This window comes from Lepidochelys kempii, chromosome 8 (genome assembly GCF_965140285.1).
Source record: "Lepidochelys kempii isolate rLepKem1 chromosome 8, rLepKem1.hap1, whole genome shotgun sequence".
Classification (NCBI taxonomy): Eukaryota; Metazoa; Chordata; order Testudines; family Cheloniidae; genus Lepidochelys; species Lepidochelys kempii.
This window is the reverse complement of record NC_136387.1, coordinates 95,570,395-95,596,937: the sequence shown is the minus strand read 5'-3', so window position 1 is coordinate 95,596,937 and position 26,543 is coordinate 95,570,395. Positions and strand designations below refer to the sequence as shown.

The window sequence follows — 26,543 nt, the reverse complement described above, 5'->3', positions numbered from 1 at the left end:
CAACAGAAGTTAGTCCAGTAAAAGATATTACCTCCCCCACCTTGGCTATGTGCGTGTGTGTATAGACCGATAGGGACGGGCTTTATATCTACCCAGTGTATTGTATTTTAAAATTCAGCCAAAATTTATTTATAGTGATATTTCTAGCCAGAGGCAAAAAATATTACAGCCCTTACGGTAGCCCCACCACTGGAAGCAGCTGTAGGAAGAGTCATGAAACCCAAGATTCAGATTCCTAAACCCAATTGACAGATTGAAAGAAAAAAAGTACAGCTGAGAAGAGGAGCTGTTTCCCTAGTGCACCGATTTCTCCAGAGAGCAGAAAGCAGATGGAGGTTCAACCCAACCTCTGTTTCAGGACATGGAAGCTGAGCTTCCATTTTAGCAGCTGCATTGAAACTCTAAGCCCAGGATCTAGGCTGAAAGGACACTGGCTGTGCATGTGTGTCTGTGACGGGGAGAGAAGGCAGGCAAGGAGGAATTGGGCCAAAGGCAGCATCCTATAGCAGCACGAGTCCAACCACAGCAATCACCATGAGGATACCGGCAAGAATACAGATGCTAATGAAGACAATGTCACTGGTGTCCTGGCTCTTGCTCTCATCGGCCTCCACTGCTTCTGAATCCTGCCCGTGGGACTCCACCAGGTTCTCCGCGAACTGGTTCAGCTGGTAGGGGTCAGAGCTCGAGATAAGGTTTACTGAGGCTTCTTTCCTCTTAGGCTCGCACTGCACTTCATACTCATGAATGTCCTCCTGGTTCCCAGCCGAGAAGTCGATATACAGGATACTGACAATCACAGACGTGTGGTTTCTTTTCTAGAAGACAAAGGTTTTAAAGGACAAGGGTTTGTTTTTACTTGTCAGCCTTTCAAATTAATAAAAACTAAGCCTCCAGAGTAACAAGTTTCAGGGCATGGCTGGAGTTAGGCTCCTCCCAGGGAAAGGAGAGTTACAGGGTATTCATGGCATTTCATTGCCAGCAGCCTGAAAACTTGCACTGAGAACGCGCATTAAGAATAAGACAGTGTATGAGGGTAGGCCATGGGGCAGAAACCAGGTTGATCAAATTCCCTAGAAATAGGGAGCCTTATTTCACAGGGACGTTAATGAGAGTTGCAAGTGCTCAGCCACTCAACCATGTCAGGCCAACGCTCACCATAAAGGTCTGGGAGTTGGGACTTGTAGATTCTGTTCCTGGCTCTGGCACTGACTTGCTGTGTGGGCCTAGGGAAGTGACTTGGGCCAAGTTTTTCCAAAAATGGCCACTGATTTTTGTGTTCCTCAGTTTTTTGTCCAGCACCTAGGTCCTGAGAATCCCAAACTCCAGCTGAATTCAAGGGGAGCGACAGGACCTCAGCATCTCTGAATAAGACCCAAGGAGCCTCATGTTGGATATCCAAAGTAATTCACCCAGAATCAGTGACCATCTCTAAAGAGGTGGGCCTTTCTGTGCCTCAGTTTCCCCTTTTATGAACTGGGGCTAGTTTACCAGGGGCCAGAGTGTGAGAGACCAGAGCTGTGTCCAGTGCACAGAGTGCTTTGGATGCAGCAATGGTGGGGCTTGCTCATGCCAGGCAGGGGGAAATTTAATCAGAGCTGCCAAAAGCATGTGCATAGTTTTATCTGAGTAACTAAAAGCTGGGTACACAGTGCCCTCTGCTTCAGGCCTGTGTTCACGTGGGGAGCAGCTTACAGTGACCCAACAGAACATAGCCTAATTCAACTGTACAAAATTCTGACCTCGAGCAAGTCACTTCATCTCTCTGTGCTTCGTTATCCCCATTATACAGATGGGGCTAATAATCCCTTTCTCGCAGACCCTTTCGGTACGTCTACACTGTGATAAAAGACCCACAACAAGCCCAGGCTCAGGCTGTGGGGCTATAAAATTGCAGTGTAGATGTTCAAGCTCAGGCTGGTGCTGGGGCTCTGAAACCCTGCAAGTTGCTCCAGCCCAAGTCCAAATTCTTCACTGCTATTTTTAGCCCCATAACCCGGCCCTTTGAGCCTGAATTAGCTGATCCTGGCTCTGAAACTTGGTGCTGTGGGATTTTTTTCCCCTCTGCAGTGTAGACATACCGTTAATCTTGTATATTTGGATTGTAAGCTCTTCAGGAGACGGACTGTCTCTTACTATGCATGCATGCATGTGCATCATTGGATGCAGATTTTTTATCATCTTACTGTATTTGTTTTAGGTAAATAGGATTCACTCCTTATTGTACTAATCACTTACCTGGGACTCAGTACCACAGGTGTCGAACCTGGTGTGTATTTTAAAGTTCAGGCCAACCACTTGGGCAGGACAGGCTGGGGTCCCTAAATAAATCTTATTTCTCTCCAGCTGGGCAAGAGACTGCACAGGAATCTGGATCTGGAAATCTGTTCGCGTGCAGCTGACGTTCACGGGAACAACTGTTGGGGGGGAAGAAAGAAGCTTGTCTAAAATTCACAAGACTGCGCCAAGTGGGGATTTTACAGTACAAGGCAGTTCCCATAGCTGAGACTAGCACTGTAGCTATTGTCATCATGTCATACAAAGAAGACTACTAGTGGCATCCACAAGCAAGTGACCAATGTTGACAATGCTTGCAGTTTTATTGTGAGTCTTCTGATATATAATGTTTTTCTTAAAGCCCCAGCTGCTGGAGTCAGGTGATTATGTGAGAATTTCAGCTTTCATTTGAAAAAAAAAACGCAGTAAAGTTTCTAGTCCTTACGGTAGTGGAGAAGAGCTTGAAAGTGCATGATCTGAGTGTAACCTAAAGGCTCAGAAAGGAGAAGACAAAGAAAAAGAACCCTACATTTATCATTTTTAAAAGTCTAATGAATTTTAAACCCAATCTCAGATTTTCTGGGGGCCTGACTCATGATTTGTGAACACTTGGGGTTAGCAAGATTCTGCATCAGCATCCATTGGGAACACCACAGGATGTGTATTGGATCCCTTTGCTTCGGGATGTGATTCAGAGCACTTCTGACAATCTAAAAAGACTTGACCATCCTGGGATCTAGTTATCCAAGATCCTGCTGAAGCCGCACGTTTCAGACCAGTTTGTAACCCATTATTGGCATGCTTGGCTTTACCAATTGTGTCCGCACACCACATGGTTAATACTTTGGGTCTGGTTCTGCCAGCCCCCGCCCTGGGGGAGCAGTGGGGTGGGAAGGATGCCAATCAAACTGGTCAGCTAAAGGCTGCATCCCACAAAGAGGGCTGAGAGCATGTGCACAGCATTCTGCCTTCCTGTGGTCCCCATGGGGCAATGCGGCTCAGTGCCACCCCAATGCAGGGCCATGGTAGTGTCTAATGTGCCCTTTAACGATGTGTAACTCCTGCCCCAGGCCTAGAGCAGTGTAGGATTGTCTTCTTGTCACCAGCTGAGCACTCTGTTTTCTGCACTGGTGAGGGAACCCTCTCCTCAGGCATGTCTATGTAACAGTTTGACTGGTCTGCCTTCCTCCCCGCTCTCTGTGAAATACTCTGGTCCCAGTGTGGATCCACCTCAGGCCTGGTCTACACCTAAAACATAGGGCCACCGCGCTACATCATGCAAAATTTCATGCCCCGTGCGACATAGTTAGATCAACCTAAACCCCGGCTGTAGACACAGGTAGGTCGCCAGAAGAATTATTCCATCGACATAGCTACCACCTCTTGGAGAGATGGATCAACTGCATTGATGGAAAACCCCCTTCCATCAGCATAGGAAGCGTCTACACTGCCGTGGCACAGCTGCCGGGCCGTAACTGCTGTAGCGTAGACAGTCTGTGCATGTGGTACGTGGAGCTAGTTCTCAAAACATGGGAGTCTCACGGTTTCTGTTATCGACCCTGCTGGTCTATCTTGCAGCTGTGGGAAACGTTACACCCAGCACCAGCAAGGCAGCAGCTTCTCAGGACTGGAATCCCTCAGTGAGTCAGGCACGGGTATGAAGCACCACGTGGCTGAACAGCATGAAGCACAGGACTGGGAGCTCGGATCTTCCGCATCCTAATATTGGAACGGCCTTGAGTACATCGGTGTCCCCGGGCTCTACTCCTCCGTGTCCCCCGCTCTAGGAAATGGGGTAACAATACCTACCTGGCAGGTGTGTTGAAAAGACGAATCAAGGTGACGCTGAACTCTGATGATGTAAAATGCTAGGTTCGTGCTGGTTCTTCACGGCCATGCACCTTGGGCAGTCATTGACCCCACTTTACTTTGCACTAGTGTAACTGCCTACCTGAGGAGCAGGGCAATGGAGAATCAGGCCCTGCATCTACAGTTCTACAGAAAGTGTTGCATCTGTGTCTGCCTATATAGCAGCTGGCCTTTCTGCATGGAGAAAAAAGCATAGACACCAAGGGGAAAGGGAAATAAGAACAAAAAAGCCCATTATATTTAAAGGTACCTCCCACCGAGCCCAAACACTAACAATATGAATTATTGAATTATTCTAATGAACTCTGTTAGAATCAGACTCTTATGAAACTAATAAGATGCAACAAAATCAATAGGGAAAAAATTGTGTCACTTTACTACACTTAGTACATTATAGAACCATTAGAAGATTTACCAAATAAATAGAGTGCATTAAATCAAGGGGAGGAGAAAATGGATCCTCGCTCTTGGGTTGAAGGCTTCCTTTAAAATGACCATAAATCACATGGACAGCCCAACTAACATCCTTTCATGGGTCCACCTAGACAGAAAAATATTTACGCTAATTACAAGAGCCTGATACAGCCCTCTCTCTGTATGTCATTTTATATACTTTGCCCATTACCGCACTGAGCACACCATGAATCATAGAATCATAGAATATCAGGGTTGGAAGGGACCTCAGGAGGTCATCTAGTCCAACCCCCTGCTCAAAGCAGGACCAATCCCCAACTAAATCATCCCAGCCAGGGCTTTGTCAAGCCTGACCTTAAAAACTTCTAAGGAAGGAGATTCCACCACCTCCCTAGGTAACGCATTCCAGTGTTTCACCACCCTCCTAATGAAAAATTTTTCCTAATATCCAACCTAAACCTCCCCCACTGCAACTTGAGACCATTACTCCTTGTTCTGTCATCTGCTACCACTGAGAACAGTCTAGATCCATCCTCTTTGGAACCCCCTTTCAGGTAGCTGAAAGCAGCTATCAAATCCCCCCTCATTTTTCTCTTCCACAGACTAAACAATCCCAGTTCCCTCAGCCTCTCCTCATAAGTCATGTGTTCCAGTCCCCTAATCATTTTTGTTGCCCTCCGCTGGACGTTTTCCAATTTTTCCACATCCTTCTTGTAGTGTGGGGGCCAAAACTGGACACAGTACTCCAGATGAGGCCTCACCAATGTCAAATAAAGGGGAACGATCACGTCCCTCGATCTCCTGGCAATGCCCCTACTTATACATCCCAAAATGCCATTGGCTTTCTTGGCAACACTGTTGACTCATATCCAGCTTCTCGTCCACTGTAACCCCTAGGTCCTTTTCTGCAGAACTGCTGCCTAGCATTCGGTCCCTAGTCTGTAGCGGTGCATGGGGTTCTTCTGTCCTAAGTGCAGGACTCTGCACTTGTCCTTGTTGAACCTCATCAGATTTCTTTTGACCCAATCCTCTAATTTGTCTAGGTCCCTCTGTAGCCTATCCCTACCCTCCAGCGTATCTACCTCTCCTCCCAGTTTAGTGTCAGGACTTCCACTGGGGCCTTTTCTTTACATTCTCCTACTGTTCCACTGCCACTGAGGGAGTGCCATTCGTGGCATTTCTAGTGTACTTGCCACCATGGGATCTAACCCTGCTAGTGCAGACCAGACGAATGAGAGCAGTTTCAAGCCTCTACGGTGTTTGTTATGCATTGTCCATTAGTGCCAAGAGATCCCAAATCTGACTGGGCCCCAGCTCTACTAACTGCTGTACATACACACGGTAAGAGGCAGCTCCTGCCCCTTGTAATACAAATAAGCAAGGGACGCCAGATTGCACAGGGCACCCACAACAGAGGGAGGAATTGAACCCTCTTCGCCAACAGCCCCATCTAGTACCTTACCCACCAGGCCACCCTTCCTCTCTGGAACCAGAGCAGAACACTCTGCCATTTGAATCTCTACTCCAAAGAAAGAGTCACTGCAAGGGAAACTTCACACAAGAGGCTCATTCTGTGCAGTACGAAGCAATCCCAGGTTCCATCATGAAAATGGTCATGCTCCTATGCAGTGGCTGTTTAAGGTAGGTTTGTACCACACAGACTGTTAACTGCAAGCGGATGTGTGTACACAGATCACTGGCAGGTGTAGGAAAGTAACATGCAGAGATAATTTGCTGAGGAAAATAGTGGTTTTACATTCTACTTTTTCCTTTCAAAATTTAACATTCATCATATGGATTTATGCAACGGGGTCTAGCAGGATTCAGGAGACTTGGCTCCCTGCTCTGCCACTGACTTGCTGTATCACCTTGGGGGAGGCACTTGACCTCTGCACCGGTTTCCTCCATCTTCTCCTCCACCTTTGTCTGTCTTGTCTACTTAGTTCCCGCCCTGAAAAGCTTACACTCTGTCGCTCACTATGTGTATATACAGTGCCTAGCACAATGCAGCCCTGCTCTCCGTGACAGCTTCTCGATGCTACTGGAAATCAAAGAATAAACCACAGTGATTATGAGGCGGGAAGCAGAATCATGGCATGGCCACGCTACACAATTAAGGCATCCTCCTTGATGTCGGTAGACAGCCTTCCCAATAATGACGTCGCTTGTACACGGCTACACTTTGCTTCTCCTGTTGGCGATGTGCTTCCTCACCAGGAGCGCTTGTCTCGATTGTACGGTCAGTGTGGGGCACTGCGGGATGGCTTCTGACAGCCAGTCTCAATCGATGCAAACGACACAGTGTGTACATGGGCACTGCACCAACCTAACTACATCGACGTTGACTCGATGCCTCTCATGGAGGTGGAGTTAAGTGAGGGCTTGACTACACTAGAAATGCTACAGTGCTGCAGCCGTGCCACTGTAAACTGTCTGGTGAAGACGTTCTAAGATGACGGGAGAGAGTTCTCCCGTCGGCATAATAAAACCACCTCCGCGAGAAGCAGCAGCTACGTCGGTGGGAGAAGCTCTCCTGCCAACATAGCACTGTCCACACCGGCGCTGAGGTCGGTGTCACTTATGTCACTCAGGGGGGATGGCTTATTCACATCTAGGGTTGCCAACCCTCCAGGATTGGTCTGGAATCTCCAGGAATTAAAGAGTAATCTTTAATTAAAGATTATGTCATGTGATGAAATCTCCAGGAATACATCTTACCAAAATTGGCAACCCTACTTGAGCGATGTAAGTTGTACAAACGTAAGTGGTAATGTGTACAAGCCTTCAGTGTAACGGGCAGTTACGTCGGCAGGAGTGAAATTTTAGTGTAGTTGCTTCTATAGTTAGATCGACATAAGCGCCTTGCGTCAGCCTAACTCTGTAGCGTAGGCTAGGCCTCAGATTCAGAACAGACATTAGGAACCAGATCGACATAGGCAGTTAGGCTCCTACCGTCCACTGAAATCACTGGACGTTAAGAGCCTAAACGTTAATGTGGATCTGGGCCCAGAAGGCTAAATGCAGCAGCTCACTCATCATGTGAATTATGACAAAATCAGAGTGACCCAGGATGGATCTGAAGGCAGAAAGACCTCAGCAATATCTCGGCTCTGTGAGGCTACGTCTACACTAGCACTTTTGTCGGTGCAACTTGTTGCTCAGGGTATGAAAAAAAACAACAGCCCAACCGACAAAAGTTTCACCAACAAAAACGCCGGTGTGGAAAGCGCTGTGCTGGCGGGAGGCACTCTCTCGCTGACATAGCTACTGCGGCTTGTTGGGGGTGCTTTGATTATACCGGCAGGAGAGCTGTCTCCCACTGGCCTAGAGCAGCTAGACAGGAGAATTTACAGCGGCGCAGCTGCAGCGGTACAGCTGTGCCGCTGTAAGGTTCGTAGTGTAGACACAGCTAAATAAGGGCCATGTCATGCCCTTAACAGGCGTGCATGATTGACACCAATGGGAATTATACACATGGGCACAGACCATACTATGTCCTGGAGTACCATCTGCACTTTGAATGGCCTAGGTTTGCTGGTCAGAATGAAAACTTTAGTGTGACTTAAAAGGGAACCTTTGACTGTAGTATTTAGTGCACTTTCTCAAGCTCGTGTGAGAGGCAGCTCAACCTAGTGCTCTGAGCACAGAGCTGAGAGTCAGCAGCCCCTGTGTGAACTCCACAGTGACACTGGTCCTTCCAGCAGACTTGGGCAAGTCGCTTAGCTTCTCCCCCTCAATTTCCCCATTTACAAAATAGAGAATGCTTATGAACCTCCCTCACAGCAGCATGGTGAGGGTTAACATACTCATTTTTAAAACGTACTTATTAAACAGACTTGGTGTGATCTATTTGAAATCATAAACCTATATGTTTATGGGCTGCTAAAAGGATCTGTTGCTGACCATATGTACTGCCGCTTCTTAGTTAGAGGCATTGGGCCTAACTTGGCCTCTTCATATAATTATCACTAGCGTCTAATGGAAAATATGTCCGAATTAAAAATCCATTGGTAAGTTACAGACTCCTTATGCCAGGAGCAGACACTAGTCAAAAATTAATATAGAACACTTTGCACTTCTCTAGTACATCCAATGATTTCAAACCACTTCACAAATACTAATGAATTAAGCATCATAACACCCCTGTAGGGAAGGGAGACATTATCACTGGTTTACAGATAGGGAAACTGAGGCACTGGGTGGTTAAGTGAGTTACCTCAGCTCACACAGGAAGTTGGTGGCAGAGCAAAGACTAGAGCTACCTCCTTCCAATTCCTCAGTCCTATCCTTTCATCAGCAGACCTTCCTCCCTCCCCTTTGCTCCACTGAGTTTTCTGAAAATGCCAATGGCATGAAGCAGATTAATCCCTTGCCAAACATAAAATTAGGCAAAACGGAAGACTTTCTGGAGTCACTGTGGCTGAAACCAACTAGCTACTGTCTTTTATACTGCAGAACCCAGAAGAATCCTGCACCCAGAGCACACCACCAGTATAATTTGGGGTGATTGTGTCTCTGTGCATAAGACATTCCGATGTTTCGCCAGGGTTTCAGAATCTCATACATCAAGTTTGAACTTTGATGGCTGAGTTATAAAACGTTAAGTACATGAGGTTTGTAATCACCACACTGATTCCACCTTAAACTACAGCAATGCTACCGAGCTCAGCTATAATCCCCCTTCTCATTCTATTACCCAACCCAAGAGGTTACCCTGCACTGTGACTGTAAGGGGAGGAAAAAAGAAAGCACAGTAGAGGCTATGCTAGTCCCATCCGCAAACACTCACAAGCAGCTCCTTAGCTAAAAGCCTTCTGAATACTCAGAGAGGATCATCTTGAGCAGAAATAGGTCATGAATCATCCCTGACACACAGGTCAGCTCCAACACAATTATCTTGAAATACAATGAATGCCATCAATTCACCCCCTTTTGAGGAGGCACAAAGGTTGACAACTATATGAGGAGCATTACACAGCAAGAAAGCATCTGGGCAGCTCCTCCTGCCAACTATCTCCATATCCTGGAACCTCCAGGCTGACAGAGTGTGGCTTGGGTCGTTTCCAAAGACACAGCCCTTGCTGGTACCTCACAAACCCCAGGATACTTATGTGGCTTTACAGATAGAACGCCCAGGAAGCTCTCACTGAAAACAGAGTCCACAGGACACTTTTATTTCCAAGGGAATATTCCTTGTGAGAGTGAGTCTCTTGCTGAGCCTCTTGCCAGTCTGCTATGGACCCCCTCCCCCCAAAAGTGGGCTCACTGCTTGTGCTAATTTCAGCCATTGAAGGTAAGGAGTAAGGGCCTCTGCCAATTCCAGCCAAACCTCCATCCTGTCTTGAGGGCAGGAGATTAGTCCCCAGATGTGGGAGACATGGGGGATATAAATAATAATCAAAGAACAGGAGAGAGAGTTTAAATAGGTCCCCACTAGGACACTTCAGGTTCACAGATTTTAAGGCCATATGATCATCTCATCTGCTCTCCCACATGACAGAGGCCAGAAAACTTCTCTTGCTGGCAGGTTGAGGCATGAGCTTTCCAGGACAGGCAAGAACATATTCTGTGGGACATCGGGATTGCCAGTCTGGATCAGACTCATGGCTCATCTAGTCCAGTAACCTGTTTGCAACAGCATCCAGCACCAGATGCTTCTGAGGCAGGTGCATAAGAAACCCCATAGAAGGTAGATGTGGGATAATCGGCCCCTCAGGGGAGTCTCAGAGTCTAAGACCAGAAGGAGCAACCAGATCATCTAGTCTGATCTCCTATATATCACTGGCCAGCAACACTCACACACTAAACCCAACAACCAAAATGAGACCCACGTATTACAGCCCACAGGAGACTAGACTAGTATGTGCCACAGGCAGAGAATAGGAGGGGACCAAAGTGCACCAGTGCCCAAGGCCCCTGCAGTGGCAGGGAAATGATTGAGTGAAAGATACCCAAATAATCCTGGCAAGTGATCCACACACTGCAGGGAAGGCAAAATATGTGGAGTGTGGCCATCAGCTACAGCCTGAGCACGTGAGCAAGAACCAGCCAGCCCAGCACCTGAGAATGAGAATGCTCGGAGCCACCTCAGAGCCCTGGTCCGACGCATCCCACTCAACGTCCCTTTTCCCACTGTGGCCAACCCTGATGCTTCAGAGGAAGGCGATATAAACACAAAAACAAACCACCATCATCACCACACAACCTCCCAGAATACATGGAGGAGGGGGCGTGCACAAAATCCCTTCCTGCCCCCTCCTGGTGGCCAGCTGAAACTCTGAAGCATGAGCTTTCAGGAACATAGACATAGACCAGAAGTGAGCCCCAGGGCCGCCCCCGCCCCACACACACATCCCAAGCAACCCCATCATACAATTGCACTCTTAAATTTGTCCAGCTATTTATTAAAACTAATTGTTTGCCCCCACAACTCCTATTGGGAAGCTGCTCCAGAACCTCACCCCTCGGATGGTGAGAAACCTTCGTCTAGTTTCCAGCCTGAGTTTGTTCATGGCCAGTTTATACCCATTGGTCTTGTGCAAACATTGTCCTTTTAACTTAAATAGCTTTTCACCCTCCCTGGTATTTGCCTGCCAAATGTATTCAGACTCAGAGAGCAATCATATTCCCTCTCAGCCTTCTTGTTGCTAGACTAAACAAGCCATGCTCTTCCAGTCTTCTCTCATAAGATAGGCCCTCCCTTCTCCTGATCATCCTAGTAGCAAATCTCTGCACCTGTTCCAGTTTGAATCCATTCCTCTAGAACCGGGTGACCAGAATTGTGCACAATGTTCCAAATTTAGGTCTTACCAGTGGCTTGTACAGGGGCATTAAACATTTTTCTCTTTTCTGGAAGTGCCTAGCCTCATACAGCCTAGGATCGTGTTTGCCTTTTCTCTCCTCTCCTCTCTCCTCCTAACTTGAGGATCTTGCTCCTTTTCATAGGTGACTGGAGCCAAGTTTGGCCATGTTATAAGGCTTGCCTGTTAAATCAGGCTTTTAAGTTCTTGCCAATCAGTGGAAGGGTGGTTGTTATGAATGAAGGGCAGGAGTTTACTGGAGGATGCCCAGATGCCATTGTGTTAAGTATTCGAACAATAGCTTATGTAAGTTTGTAGCTATCTTAGCAAGACAAGGTTTGGGAACACAGGTACTCAGTTCCCCAGTCATGGTTTGGCCAGTCTCCTATGCACGACCCTATCAGCCAAACTCCTGCCTGGTGTCACTCCACAGGCTGAGTCACCAGGCATAAACATGGCCTAGTGTTTTATTTGTTCAGTGTCTCAGAACCCTTCCATCCCAGATCTAGGTGGCTGGGTTAGTATATAACCCAGGGACTACTTCTTTTTAAAAGTGTCTTTGCAGATCTGATTGCATGTGTGAAATGCTGATACAAAAATATGTCATGCACTTTTTTATGACTAGGCATTTGAACAACGGAGTGTCCAACTGATATGTAGGGTGACTGGACAGCAAATGTGAAAAATCGGGACGGGGGTGGCGGGTAATAGGAGCCTATATAAGAAAAAGACCCAAAAATCGGGACTGTCCCTATAAAATTGGGACATCTGGTCACCCTACTGATATGTGCAATTACGGTGGTTGCAGAGGTACAGCTGGGTAATCGCACATGCAAAGAGCCAGTTATAACTCCCCACTGGCTAGCCTTTTGCACACTTGCCCAATTTGCATGTGCAATTATAGTAACAGCATGCATGCAAAAGTTTGGTGCACAAATTTGCTCAAATTTTTGTGCATGTACTTTTGGAACAATTTTTACTGACTGTCCCCATATTTATAATTCTCTGAAGCCTTGCCCTACAACTATCAGCAGGGAGCGAGGGAGAACCGGATCAATGCACTGAGTCATGCCTTACCTCCAATATATGCTACCGAGAACCCCCTGTTGGCCGTGTTCCTGTCTGTGTGGAGGACCAACAGCAGTTTGTTTCGAGTGGATGTTATGGGAGACAGCATCTCTCTCCCACACCACTTCCCCAGGAGGAAAGCTTTCTCAGTGCCTCCATCAAACACTGCCAGATGGTCGTAATCACAGCCATCTGTTAGACTGTTCCGCCCCTCCAGAGCCAAGTCCAGGAAGAAGACTTTGATTCGGTATCCTGGGGGAAGCTGGATGGTCCAATGACATTTGATATTGTTGGGGTAAAAGTTGGGATACTGAGGACTGGAGAAATTTCCTTTGATGGCTGTGTATACTTCCTGGCATTCGCCTGGTTAGAAAAAGAAAAGGCATTACCAACCAAACCAAAACCTCTGGTGGAGGGAGCAGCTGCTGGGGGGTTCCCTTGATTTTATTGCTAAAATATATCTCAACAATTATCTTTTCCACATAAAGGTTTCACAGCTACATACTGTATAATCTGCCCCAAACGTTCAAAGAGTTAGGGGGGTCATTAGCTGCACAATTGTGGCCAGACTCCACACAACGCAAAGGAGTTCAAGAATAGTGAAAACAACGCGCACCCATGCAGGGCTTTTCAACTGAGGACATTAGTGTGCTTTGGCGAAGAAGGGAAAAGGGAAAAGGGAAGTCTACAGACAGGGAAACAGAAGTTAAAAGCTTAACATGTCACATGACCAGGCCATAGACAGGGGTCATGGTTACAGCTCAGAGCAGGAGTCAGGGTCAGGCCTGGGTTAACTGGAGTGAGGCAAGGCTGGGACTAGGCAGACACAAGGACTGTCATAGCCATGGGCAAACGCTTTGCGCAGCCACTGCACGGCTGCTGCAGCTGGCCTTCAGAGCCAGTCTGCTGACTCTTCCCACCAATCATGCTGTGTGGCCTATTTGTCAGCCTGCTACAGGCCAGCTGTGCTCGTTAGGTTGCCTGGAGATTGGCTCTGCTGTTGCAGGCCCCGATTCCTGACAGTGCTACCTTGCCGAGGTCACTGGGAGCTTTGCCATTGACTTCAAGGAAGCAGGCTATGGCCCTAACTGAGGGTGGGTGGTCTTGACCCCGACCTAGGACACAGGAATTGTAGGTTCACTTCCCAGCTCTGGTACAGGCTTCCTGCGTGACTCTGGGTAAGTCCCCTGATCTCTTTGTGTCTCAGTTCCCCATGTGTAAAATGAGGCTGATACCATTTCTCTACAAAGGTGCCCCATAAACATTTTGGGGAGGCTTCAATGCTATAGTAATTGGGGCCGCAGAAGGACCTAGATAGGAATGACTTGCTCAAGATCACCCGGCGAGCTGGGACAGAGGTGGGGATAAAACTCTTTCCTCCTGAGTCCTAGTTCAGTCACCTGCCCAGTGAACGATTCTGTCTCTCTAGAGTTAAAGTCAGAACGCTCTTAAATGTACTTTTTATTTAAATGAATACGACCCAGACGCTTGAAGGGCCTCTTCCACCCTCTGGGAGCCCCTCAGATACTAAGGCTTAAAATTCACAAGCATGACATCAAACCATTTCACTTGCCAGTCTGCACCCAAAAGATCTTGCCATTGGTGGAGGAACAGTAAATCTATACCTCCTTTGTGAGAGCAACACCCTGGGACAGTGGTTGAGAAGGAGAGGGCCCAGAGGGCTTCCATATATCCGGTAACTTACGCTGGACAAGCAGTTGCCTCCGTACCTGAGAAAAAATAAGCCTTGAAGCCTCTACCTCCTATGTTGAAGTCTGACTTGAACACCAACAGGAGCTCATGCGTGGAAGAGACGATATCAGGGGGTTTCATATTCCCACAGTAGTGGCTGAGATGCATGTTCCCCATAGTGGGCCCATCATAGACGGCCACATAATCAAAATTGCATCCTTCGTTGTTTTCTATCTGAAAGTCAGCAAAAACCAGCTTGATGACGGAGTTGGGCACTGCCCGGATGATCCAGCGGCATTCAGCATTATTAGGGTAATTCTCGGGGTAATCGGGGCTTGTTATCACGCCGGAAAGGCCCGTGAGCACTCCCCCACAAACATCTGGAAACAAACACAGACAGGTTACACACGTGAAGCAGAGGGAAGTCCCATAGCCCACAAAGGGGATGGAGAACATCCACACACATGTCCCAACCCCAGAAAGAGGAACAAAGGAGGCAAAGAAACAGCTTTGGGGTGTAGAAGGCTGTATGTTGTCTCCAACTCCATAAGGAAAAGAAGTTTCACACCAAATGAGCAGAGCAACCCAAGTTTCATTCCATTTGGAGACTGATGATGGACTAATGTACTGGGCCTGGGAGATTCCTCCTTCAGGGGGCATTGTAGGGAAAGTGTTTTTTACTCTCCTGTCCTGTTTTTTACTAGTCAAAATGGTACATCACATGATGCTCATTCAGCACTACGGTCCCATTGCAGGGCTGAATCCTTCTCTGTTATACCTGTGCATCCCTGCTGTTCATTGCCCAGGTCTAACAACACAGTTAAGCAAATAAGCCTGGAACCCCAGGATTTTGCAGACTCACTTTTCAGACCTGAGCTACACTTTAAGCCTGACACTATGCGAGACCTGTAATTTGTGGGGGCGGGGGGGGGGGGGGGGGGAGGAGAGATTTTTAGCAGAGTTTATTCAAACACCCTCAAACAGACCAGATTCGCATCAGAACTGAGCCGGGTGTTCATCACATCCCTAATTATTTCACTCTGTATAATCCTTTAACTCTACTTTGTGGGACACTGTTTGTTTCAAAGGTGCTTGTGTAACAGTCTCTTTGTCCACTGCTATGCAGCAAACCTAGACGTTTTTCACCCAGGCATTTCATGCATTAACCTTTTGAGGAAACACCACATAAAAACTGTTCCAACCTTTCCGGTAAGTTGCAGAAAAGCCTTGACTGGCCACGTGCTTATCCGAGTGAAAGATGATGGACATGACATGCCAGGAAGAAGTAAACGGTGGAGGGGAGCTCTTGCCACAGAACTTTCCCAGGAGATTCCCCTCATCCTCGGAGAAGCCGTTGTAGATTTTGAGGTAGTCGTAGTCACAGCTGTTGTGATATTCCAGGTCAAAGTGGTCAAAGGTCAACAGGGCCGAGGATCCTTCTGTGACCACTATGAGCCAAGTGCACTCAGTGTCATAGGGGTAGAGTCCAGGGAAATTAGGGCTGGAGAAGTTGCCATATGGTGCGGAGAGGACTCTGCCACATTTGACACCTAGAGTAAACAAAACTTTGCTTAAAAAAAACAAACAAACCACAGAATATTTATCTGCTTGGTAAATCTCCGAAGCTGATGATTTGCAAACCAGTTACAATAATTGCTCTTTGGAGCTGCTTGCTCTTAAAAGTGTCTGCACTTCAGTGGTGCACAAAGTGATTTTCTGTATATTTGCAAAGTACTTCGGGCAAAAGAGGGCAGGAGCCCAGAAGTGGGATTTTAAGATGGAACTCAACGTGGTGGTGATGCTGTTGTGCCAAAGTCATTTACAGAAACAATAATTAATAGTGATTTATTAATCTATTTTCATTCAGGGATAGTTTGCTCACTCACTTCCCAATCCTTTGCCCCTCTAATCTAAAGATACTGGCCCCTCTCAGGTCATTGAGTTGTTTATATTATATCTATAGATCAGGGATCGGCAAACTTTGGCACGCAGCCCATCACGGAAATCCACTGGTGGGCCAGGACAGTTTGTTTACCTGCAGCTTCCGCAGGTTCGGCCAATCACAGCTTCCACTGGCTGAGGTTCGCCATTCCAGGCCAATGGGGGCTGCGGGATGTGGCGTGGGCCGAGGGATGTGCTGCCCGCCCTTCTCGCAGCTCCCATTGGCCTGGAATGACCAGTGGGAGCTGTGATCGGCTGAACCTGCGGACGCTGCAGGTAAACAAACCATCCTAGCCCGCCAGTGCATTTCCCTGATGGGCTGCGTGCCAAAGGTGCTGATCCCTGCAATAGATGAATACACATAGCTACACAGGAGAGCTTTCCCATTCTAATTCATGCTGCCTGTTTGAAATCTTCCTCCAGGAAACGAGTTCCATGTGGTCCTTTCTGACCTTTTTCTTCCTGGAAAAAAAGCACAGTGAATCTGAAACCAGTGGAGACACTGGCCTCAGTTATACCCTGCTTGGAAAGCTGCCTTCGCACTCCAGAACTCACTGACTGTCTGGGAGATGACAACAATACTAACTGAATCTAAAAGGCAGATCTGACACCTCCAGCACCCCATTCAGAAGGATGTTGTGCTGGGTGGCCATTCCCTCCGTCTCCTCTATGCAGACCTCTCAGGCGGACCAGAGATGCTACTGGGTATGAAGCAAGTATCTTCTTGGAACATTAGGAGTCATAAAACATCAAGAACCACAGTAGCGTATCCTGCCACCCCCAATACACAACAGCAACCACACAATGTTCCTGGCTACCATTGAGCATATGGAGAGCTAGCTGGGGCCTGTATTTTCCCCACAAGGGGACTGGACCATCCATTTACTTCCAAACGTTGTCTTTTAATCAGTGGAAGAATATTTTATTGAGGAAAAGTCCACAGAGGAGCTTGTTTGGAAAAGGCACCTGTGAGAAAATATACCCCTGAATTCACCCCGTGCACACTATTGTAACAATCTTTGTACAAAGTATGCCTCATGAGGTGTCATTTGAAAATTCAGAATTTGCTGGGCATTATTGTCCTGGTAAAACATGTGTAGCAACATTGTGTGTAAAGTTATAAGATTCTACTAAACATGTTTCAGGTCTGGGGATGGCCAAACCAGTCCCTCAGAGACAAAGGGCAAGCTCACACCTCAGCCAGGCGTAAATGAGGGCAATAGGCCAGTACCTGATAAATGGCCATTCTTTAGTAGGAAAGGAGGTATGGGCGAAAAATCTATATCTTAACAAAAAACAAAAAAACAGCAATAAGTTCTCATCCAAACAGACTTTTTGTCTCCTGAATCTCAGTTGGAAATGCTTTCCAAGGGAGAGACTGACACTATACAAAGGGGGACAAACACACCGAGGGACCTCGTCCCCTTCTCCTCCTCCTTCTCCTCCTCCCTCTCTCTCTCTCTCTCTGTCCACCAATTCACTGCACCAGAAGAAACAAAGGAAGCAGCCATTACACAGAAAGTTGTCCTGGCCTAAGAAGTTCAGCCAGTAAGACTGTTGAGAACGTGTGGTGAGAAAAACTGTGCTTTGAATTTATCATAGTTCATTAAGTTAGGCATTAGTTGTGTTTGCTCTTTATGTTTCTTGTAACCATTCTTGTAACCATTTCTGACTTTTATGCCTCATTACTTGTATTCACTTAAATCTAGTTAGCACACTTGTTCTATCTAAGTGCGTGTGTTTGAATTGAAGTGTTTGGGCAAATCCATCTGGCATTACAGGATTTCTGCATATCATTTATCTTACTAAAATGCAGGACTTTATATGAGTTTGTATAGTCCGGGAGAGGGCTGGGCAGTACAGTACATACATTTCTGGGGGGAAATCTGGAAGTGGGAATGTGCTGGGGTCACCCTGCAATTTAATTCAGGCTGGCGGGCTGCAATGCACAAGACATAGCAGGGAGGGATTTATATGCTAAAGTGAGCAGTCCGAAAGTGGAGGCAACAACAGAAAAACGGTGTAAAGGGCACCCCAGGTTAGCAGGCAGGGGTGACCCAGTTACTCACTAGTCTAGATTGTATCCTGAGTATGTCACAGCATACAAACACCTGGCCCCTGAAAGCATGAACTGTAAAACAAAACCACTGTCAAAGTAGGTGAGTACTCAGAACTGTCAGTCTTGTCAGCATTCTATTAACTTTCATCTTTCCAGTGCTAATATGTTGGGGGGGAGGGGGAAATATTTAAAGCTGGTATATGAAAATCTAAGCTCAGAGAAACAGGAGTGAAAGGCTTGATTCATTTACCAGTGAGTTATGGATTTACCGATTGATTTTCAAATGAAAACTTTATACCACGTCTTCTTCTTCTTCAACACACAGCTGAACAGTTGGCCATAGTGATCGTTCACCATTTGGTCCATTCCTGTGCGGCCACAAGGGCTTGATGGCCCAAAAGTCCAACATCATAACAGACTTGACGAATCCGTTTAATAGGGGGTCTGCTTCTGGGCCACCCTTGGTTGGTGGAATTTTATCCCGGATGTTACAAGCCACCCGGGGAACGGCGTTCACTGGAACCTCTTGTGGCATTCTTGCGACATGTCCAAAAAGCGTAAGGCGTTGTCTGTGAACAATGACCCCAGTAGTCTGTAGACTGGCATGACCATAAACATCTGCATTACAGATTAAGTCATTCCACTTTATGCCCAATATACGACATCGGCATTTTGTGTAGAAAACCTCCAGCTTTGCCCAGTCTAAGCAGTGTAGTGTCCATTGTTCGCTCTTTTATACTGCAATGTAGTTACTATAAAATAAAGGGAGTGTGAAGTAGCTGGCAAACACCTACAACTCACCAGAATCAGAGAGTGGATGAATGTGCAGTTGTGCTAAGCATATACCACCAGGGCCAGCCCTAGACAAAATGCCCCCTTAATTTGTTAAACTTTTGAATACCTTATTTTTTATTGCATTTGTAGCCCATTTCATGACTTTGATGCATGATTTACATGCATGATTTATCTCTGTCATATAAGATGATAAATTTGCATGCTAGGATCTGTAAATCTGTATTTATTCATGCCATATATAAGCAAATAAAAAAAACTGTTTCCTTTAAGCTTACAGAAACTTTTTTAATTTTAAGAATAACTGAAATGTACTAACATTAAGAAATTGAACTTTGCACGAACATTGGGTGGACTAGTATTAAATAGCGTTACAGTAGGTGACAGCCTTAGACTGTTAACCGTTGTCCTTTAGTTCAAAAGGTTGCTTTTCTTGCCTTTGTCCTCGTGAACTGAAGCACAGCGTCAGAGAGATTCAAAGACTGGCCAATGGCATTTTCAAGCGACAAAATAGCAAGTGATGTCAGTCTCTCATCGGTCATCGTCCATTGAAGATACATTTTAATGAGCCTGAGCTTTGAAAAGCTGCACTCACGACTCACGACTGTGACCAGCAGCATGAGCAGAGTCCTCAAAGCTATCTACACATTAGGAAAAGTGTCCTTCAGCTCTGCATCATAAATGAATTGGAGAACTTGGAGTGGAGAGTGCTTCCCGTGTTGCAAAATGTGACAGATGTTGTCTAATTTGACATAGAGGTCTTTATCATTGACGTCCGAACATTCCCCAAGTATCAGCATCCTGTGAAGGTCAGTACAATTGTTCAAGAGTGTTCTTCTGTCTGCCAACAGCTTACTAAGGTTAGGGCTTTTCGTGGTGCTTCATTTGTCCAAACCTTTCTTCAATGGATACTCGAGGAGTGTGAACAAGAGAGCAAAAATACTCCCTCTTGAATTTTTCTTCCGAGCTTCCCATCATCTCATCTCTGCCCTCATAACCAAACTGTCTCTTATTCTGATGAATACGAGTTTGCTTGAAGACAGGCTCAACTCCTAAGTTTTCCGCCATTTCTCTGGCAGCAGTGATGGCATCTTCAAATCCATTGTCTCTGTAGGCCACAACGAAATCAAGGCAGTTTCTCATCAAAACAGTAGCAGTCATGATGTCCATCGACTGAGTTTGTAATGCCTTGCTTACAACATTTACTTGGAACAGGATATGGTGCCAAATCACAACTGAGACCAGAGATTTGAAGTCAGTGATCTGGTATGCCAGGCTTTGTGCCTTGTGTCAGATAATGGTCTTGGCTTTACTTAGACTCATAGACTCATAGATATGAAGGTCAGAAGGGACCATTATGATCATCTAGTCTGACCTCCTGCATAATGCAGGCCACTGAATCTCACCCACCCACTCCTGCAATAAACCTCTCACCTATGTCTGAGCTATTGAAGTCCTCAAACCATGGTTTAAAGACTTCAAGGTGCAGAGAATCCTTCAGCAAGTGACCTGTGCCCCATGCTGCAGAGGAAGGCAAAAAACCCCCAGGGCCTCTTCCAATCTGCCCTGGAGGAAAATTCCTTCCTGACCCCAAATATGGCAATCAGCTGAATCCTGAGCCTGTGGGCAAGATTCACCAGCCAGACACCCATCCCATCTAAATTCCATCACAGGCCATTGGGCCTATTTACCATGAATAGTTAAAGATCAATTAATTGCCAAAATCATGTTATCTCATCATACCATCTGTATGACATCTGTAGTATGCAGACTGCACCAGTTCCATCAGGCCGTCGTAAACCTTAGTCACTCGGTACCTCACTGACCTTATGCTGTCAATGTGGCTCTCCCTAAGAGTGTCACTTAGTGGCTTCACTGTCAGATTTGTAACATTGTCCATGAGGATCTTCCCCCTGATAGTTCATGCTGAAAACAGGATGCATATTTTTTGCAGTACTCTGAAGAGAGATACTGAATCTAAAGAAGATGACGCTGCATCTCACACAACCAGGTTGAATGAATGGCAGCCAGAAGGCCCGAAGAAAGCTCTTGGATTCAGCTCACGGATCCTTGCCTAAACACCACTGTTTCTTCCTTCATGTTCACACCATTGTCATAGCCTTGGCCGCCGCAGTTCTGAAGGTTAATTTTATTCTCATTCCAAATGTTCATAAACAGTTCTGTTTGGCCTTTTCCAGGAGAGTCATCCACAGGACGGAAACAGATAAAGTGTCCCTTTACTTGGATACAGCCATCCTCATCATCAACAAATCTTACTGTAAATGACATCTTTTCACTGTGATTAATGTTGGGAGTGGAGTCCATTATTACGGCGTCGTACTTTGCTTTGCTGAGCTGCAACAATATGTTATCAAGCACCTTCCTTGCCAAAAGGTAAATCAATTCATTTTGAATTGTTTTGCTGCAGTAATGGTCCATAGCTTCTTTACAAACTACTTGACGTAGGTGCTCACGCATGAAATCATTGTATTTCCCAAGGAGCTCAACAAAACTGAGGAAATTACTGTTATGTTCAGTGAACAACTTGTCCAATGAGCCCCAGAAAGCCAAATTATTCTTTGCAAGAAGAGGGTAATTGAGATCAGACACTTGAGCACGTTCCTACAATGCTTGGTTTCTACATTAACAATGCTCTGCTTTTCTGCATCTATGCATTTATTCAGCTTGAGCCTCGACTCATCCTCCATCCATCTGGAGTAGGCCATAAAATGGCTGCGTGACTTTTCATGTTGCTTGAGAGCATCAGTTAAGCTATGCCGGTAATTGTACACAGAAAGCGCACGCAACAATTTGGCATTCTTGTAAAATATTTTGCAACAAAAACAGAACACTTTGTCAGCTGATTTTGAGTAAACTAGCCAAAGCTGATTCAGTTTCTCACCATTCTTGAGCATTCTTTCACAGTGTGACTCTGAGAAGTGTCACTTCTGCTTATTTACTGGAAATGTCATATCCTCGATTTTGCTCAGCTCGTTCAAAACTGTATGATCAATATCAGCAGAGTTTAGGATCGCTGGTCATAAAGCAGGATCTGATGTATCGATTTGTGGTGTGCAATTTTTCTCACTGCTGTTTCTGTCATCATGTGAGGCTGATTCTTCTATATAGTTTCTCTCTTTTCATGTAAAACAGATTTTTCTTTGTCATCACTCTCCTTTTCATGTGAGCCACATTCTTCTTTATCATCACCCTTCTTTACATCGCCAGGAAAACTGGACGATTCTCCACCACTTTCCTCACATTTCCATTTCTTATCTTCAGGAAAATCTGCTAATTCCTTAGCAATAGGGCTTCCATCACTTACACTTCACTCCTCAATTTCTTCTGCACTGAGACGATTGCTACTGCCTAAAGCCTGGCCTTTGTTGTTCGGTTTCAGATATTTTCCCATCAAATTTGTCCCTTGCTGCAAACTAGATTGCAATTGCGCATTTTGCTTTCTATACTGAGCTCCTGAAGGCTTCTTCAGGGACATCTTTTATTTTCTTCAGGAGAAAACAGATAGTGTTAGGGAGAGCAAAAGTCTATGTTCCGCAGTCTTAGAAAGTCATCAAACATTACGTGTTAAGCATGGCAAAAGAAGTAACAGTATTTCTTTTAAATTGTTGCATGGAAAGGGATTTGGTAGTTATTTCTGGCATCTCATTAAATATGTCCTTTATTAGTCGCTACTTACACGCTTCAAGTCTTAAAACACAAGTGTACTTTCACAATTACACAATAAAACAAGGTTCACAATAGCGCAACTGTGCTCTCACTTCATTCTTATATCTCACTGACTGATTGGCAATGCCCCACCCCTTATACACCCATGAGGGCATGGCTGACAACATTCTAGGAGGTTCAAGGAAAATGTAGTTCTCAGAAAGTCTGGAAGGTTCCATGAGATTCTACAAAGGTCCAGAACATTCTAGAAGGTTAGTGAAAAATGAATCCACATAAGGAATACCTGAAACATTTTACTTCAAACCTTTTATTTTCCCTTTTATTGCTAACAACAAAAACAGCACCCCAAGCCCAACGCCCCCCCACAAGCCCTGCACCCCAGGCAGTCGCCTGGGTCGCTTTCCCCTAAATCCGGCTCTGTATACCACATTTGGGAGCAAAGAAAGACCTTTTGTCCCTTCTGAGGTACATGTGTAGATTCCCAAACAAGTCAATATGCTCTCAGTCTGGGCAAAGTCTATTGCAAATCAGTCACATTGCTTTTCATTATGCTTGGCAGTGCTGTGACCTGCTAAGCATGGAGGATCTCGGCATAAATGTGCATTGTGATGAGAAGTCAAAGACAAACGGTTAATGTACATTTGTGTGTTTGGGCACCTGCGCATGGGCAGGATGGTCAGATAGCAAATTGACATGGTAATTACCAGGGATAGGCGATAAAGTAATGAGGGGAAGGTATTAAACTAATAATGTTATTGAAATAAATAGCTAAGCGGGGAGCCTGCAGGGGGGGTAAAGGTTACTTCAGAGACAATTACTGATGAATTAATAGCTCAGTGCTTCAAGGTACTTAAGTGAGCGCAGTAAGTGACACTGGCTCATGAGCAGCCAGCACCATGTGAGGCCTTTGGATTAAGAGGGAGGTTCACTGAATTCAAGTGGACTTATTTCGTGTTGCAGAACAGATGACAGTGTGGTCTAGTGGCCTGGGAGTCAGGAGATCGGAGCTGTAGCCCTGGCCCTGCCACTGACCTGCTGTGTGACCTTAGAGGTGTCATCTCACCTCTCTGTGCCTTGATATCACCTCTGATTAGACTGAAAGATCTTTGGGGCAGGGAGTGTCTCTGACATACATACATGTGTACATACAGCATCAAGCACAATGGAGCCCCAAACTCAGCTGGGACGTCTCAGTGTTATTTTATAATATAATATTATATAATATAATAATTCTAATTAAGACATAAATGGGAAAAGGGGGACAACCCACTGGCCCAGCCCCACCAGATTTAGCAATTCCAAGCCCTGCGAGGTTGAACGACATATCCCAGCTGGCTGGAGTTGCCGTAATTTTGACTGACAGCTTAAGTACGTGTTCCTGGAGGAGTTAAAACACACAGGGAAGCTGCCATGTGCCTGGGGGCTCGATACAGAGCTGGTTGGAGCGACATTCTGGATGTGGTGCTGCACCCACGTGAGCACTTCTACTATTTTTGCCCCATCCCGCTCTGAGGCCACCACGAAGACGATGTGTGCATTGTAATTCTGTGTGCAGCGTGCACAGAGCAGCAATGCAGCATTCCCGAACCTGTGTCCACTCATTTCTCTTCCAGCAAGGAAATACCCCAGCCTTAGGCTAGATCCTACAAAGTGAGCACCCTCAGCTCCCACTAGCTTCCAAGGCACTGAAGGGATCAGCATCTTGCAAGAGTAGCTCCCAGAGTCCACATCTATCCTGACTAACTCAGACACCAGGACAGCCCCAAACTCCTGCCCATCCTCTGAACTGAAATCAAACCCTGGGAGGATCAAGAGGGTATAGTTTAACTTTTGGGTTGCTCATGTTTTGTGCACCTTTGACTTCCTAGCTCCACTGTGAGATGCTGTTGCCACAGGACCTCCACTGATTATCGGTGAAAACATGACAGATTTCATAGCCTGATCTGAGAGATGCATGTTCTTAGTCCAGGATCAAGTCCACATTGCCTTCATTTTACAGACAAGCCAGACCTAAAACTCTGCACTAAAAACAGCTCTTTGCTGAAGTTCTGATCTGGGTCCAAATTGTGTGACTTGCCTCTGTGTCTTTCTAATGAACATCTGAATTCCTCCAAGGGAGGGAGTGTAAGTCTCTCTAGTTAATTTAGTGACAAAACCAAGCTGTCAATATCTGACTCTACAAAATCCTTAATGTGGCAGTGAAATTTTAGCCGGAATTTCCTCTGCTGGACTTTCCCTACTTCTGAACCAGTTTAAAAGAAGAGTAGTTTGTTGCGATGGTGGGTTTTTAAAAAAATAAATACTTAGAGAAGCAAACAAATATTTCAGAAGAGTAACTGGAGACTGATGTAGAGACTTCCACAGTGCCACCCTTCAGTCTTTCACACACTACAAGAATGAAACACAAATTCAACCAAGCAGCATTCTTAAGCATTTGATCCTGTGTCAGTGTCTGGTGAGCAAAAAGTGACCTTCCGCAGGCCAGACACATCACTACATAGAATCATCGAATATCAGGGTTGGAAGGGACCTCAGGAGGTCATCTAGACCAACCACCTGCTCAGAGCAGGGCCAACATCCACTAAATCATCCCAGCCAAGACTTTGTCAAACCGGGCCTTAAAATCCGCTAAGGATAGAGATTCCACCACCTCCCTAGGTAACCCATTCCAGTGCTTCACCACCCTCCTACAAAGAAGGTCCAAGTGCTGATGAGTAAGTTAATGGCACAGGTTTTAGTGATGCGACTTTAATATTTCATATCTATAGTTAAAAAGCAAATCCAGAACTTCCACACTGCTTTAGACCCAGGCCTTCAGCTGGTGTACGTAGTCCATTAAGTTCAATAGAGACACCAGCTGAAGAACTGGCCCATGCAGTCTACTGTGTAAATAGTTGGGACAATGCAGCGGAAACAGGGCAAGGGTGCCACCAGCAAGGGATAAGGGTTAATCAGCTTAACATAAGCAACAACAAAAAACCCAGAGCAACTGCAAATGCCCCCCAGCCTGGCACTCAACTCAGTCCGATGACCCTGGGGGCAGCGGGAGCCCTGCCATTCACTGCCTGTCTTCCAAGCAGTCATTTGATAGCCTATCCCCTGAGCACATGTGCAAGAGGAAGAAGTTTGGCTAAGATTAACCACTTGCTTACTGGAGAATAGGGAGCAGCCCTGCCCCAGGCCACATCTGCACACACTGTACTGTCTATACATTAAAAATCTAAATAAAACAGAGCCATTTACAAATGAGTAAATACGGTAATAATAATAACGCATAACAATGCATAAGGGCTTGGCCTGCAACTGCTTCCCCACATGTCTAGTTCTGTTGCAGTCAATGAGACTGTGTGTGTGTAAGGATGGCTCATGTGAATAAGGGCGGGCAGGATCAGGTACTAAAACAACATCAGATATTGATAAACCAGACAGACTATCAAAAAGCCCATGAAACGGGCATCGTTCATTCATGCATACACACAACAGGGGACCTAGGAGCGTGCCTGCTGCCAGAGTCCTATAAGAGCTACCCCAGCTGGACATCAAAATGATGGAGCCCCTGGAAGTTAACCCTTGGTGCTTTGATGTAGAGCACAACCGAACAGAGTCTTACCTTTCTTAGCATGCATCCTGTTTGCCACACACAAGAAAGTCATTGCCACAAGACACCCGAAGTGAATACGCCGCATCCTCAGACACAGCTGTGCTACGAGGCAAACAAATCTACTGTCGTGAAACAGCAAGGATCTGCTCAAAGCCGCCTAGCTGAAAAAAAATAAAAAATAAAAAGTAGGAGGCCGGTAGTATTAATAGAGGAATTAATAATTCATTGCATGTTTGAATTAGTAACCTGATCTATTCCTTGATCCCTTCACTTGGTTTTAATGATCTGGATCAAATGTCCCTAGGATTTACACTATACCAGATACCTTGTCAATACGCTATAT

At 45.9% G+C, this 26,543-nt stretch overlaps 1 protein-coding gene across 1 annotated transcript; it reads right to left on the bottom strand.

Annotated features, from left to right (window-relative positions):
• Nucleotides 1-500: 500 nt before the first annotated feature.
• Nucleotides 501-26,285, bottom strand: CDCP2 (CUB domain containing protein 2). The gene is made up of 6 exons (XM_073358268.1): nt 26,210-26,285; nt 15,323-15,670; nt 14,159-14,500; nt 12,438-12,791; nt 2,239-2,417; nt 501-818 (listed from the first exon to the last, which is right to left on the bottom strand). The coding sequence occupies exons 1-6, from the start codon at nt 26,283-26,285 to the stop codon at nt 501-503; spliced, it is 1,617 nt and encodes a 538-aa protein (XP_073214369.1).
• Between the last annotated feature and the right edge of the window lie 258 nt (nt 26,286-26,543).

Bases quoted from the DNA above. Each gene is read 5' to 3' on its own strand.
- CDCP2 (XM_073358268.1), bottom strand. From the start codon at position 26,285: ATGCGGCGTATTCACTTCGGGTGTCTTGTGGCAATGACTTTCTTGTGT. The intron at 15,671-26,209 runs GTAAGACTCTGT...TGTTTACTCTAG, and splicing joins CAGGATGCATGCTAAGAAAG to GTGTCAAATGTGGCAGAGTC. The intron at 14,501-15,322 runs GTTGGAACAGTT...GTTTGTTTCCAG, and splicing joins TTCTGCAACTTACCGGAAAG to ATGTTTGTGGGGGAGTGCTC.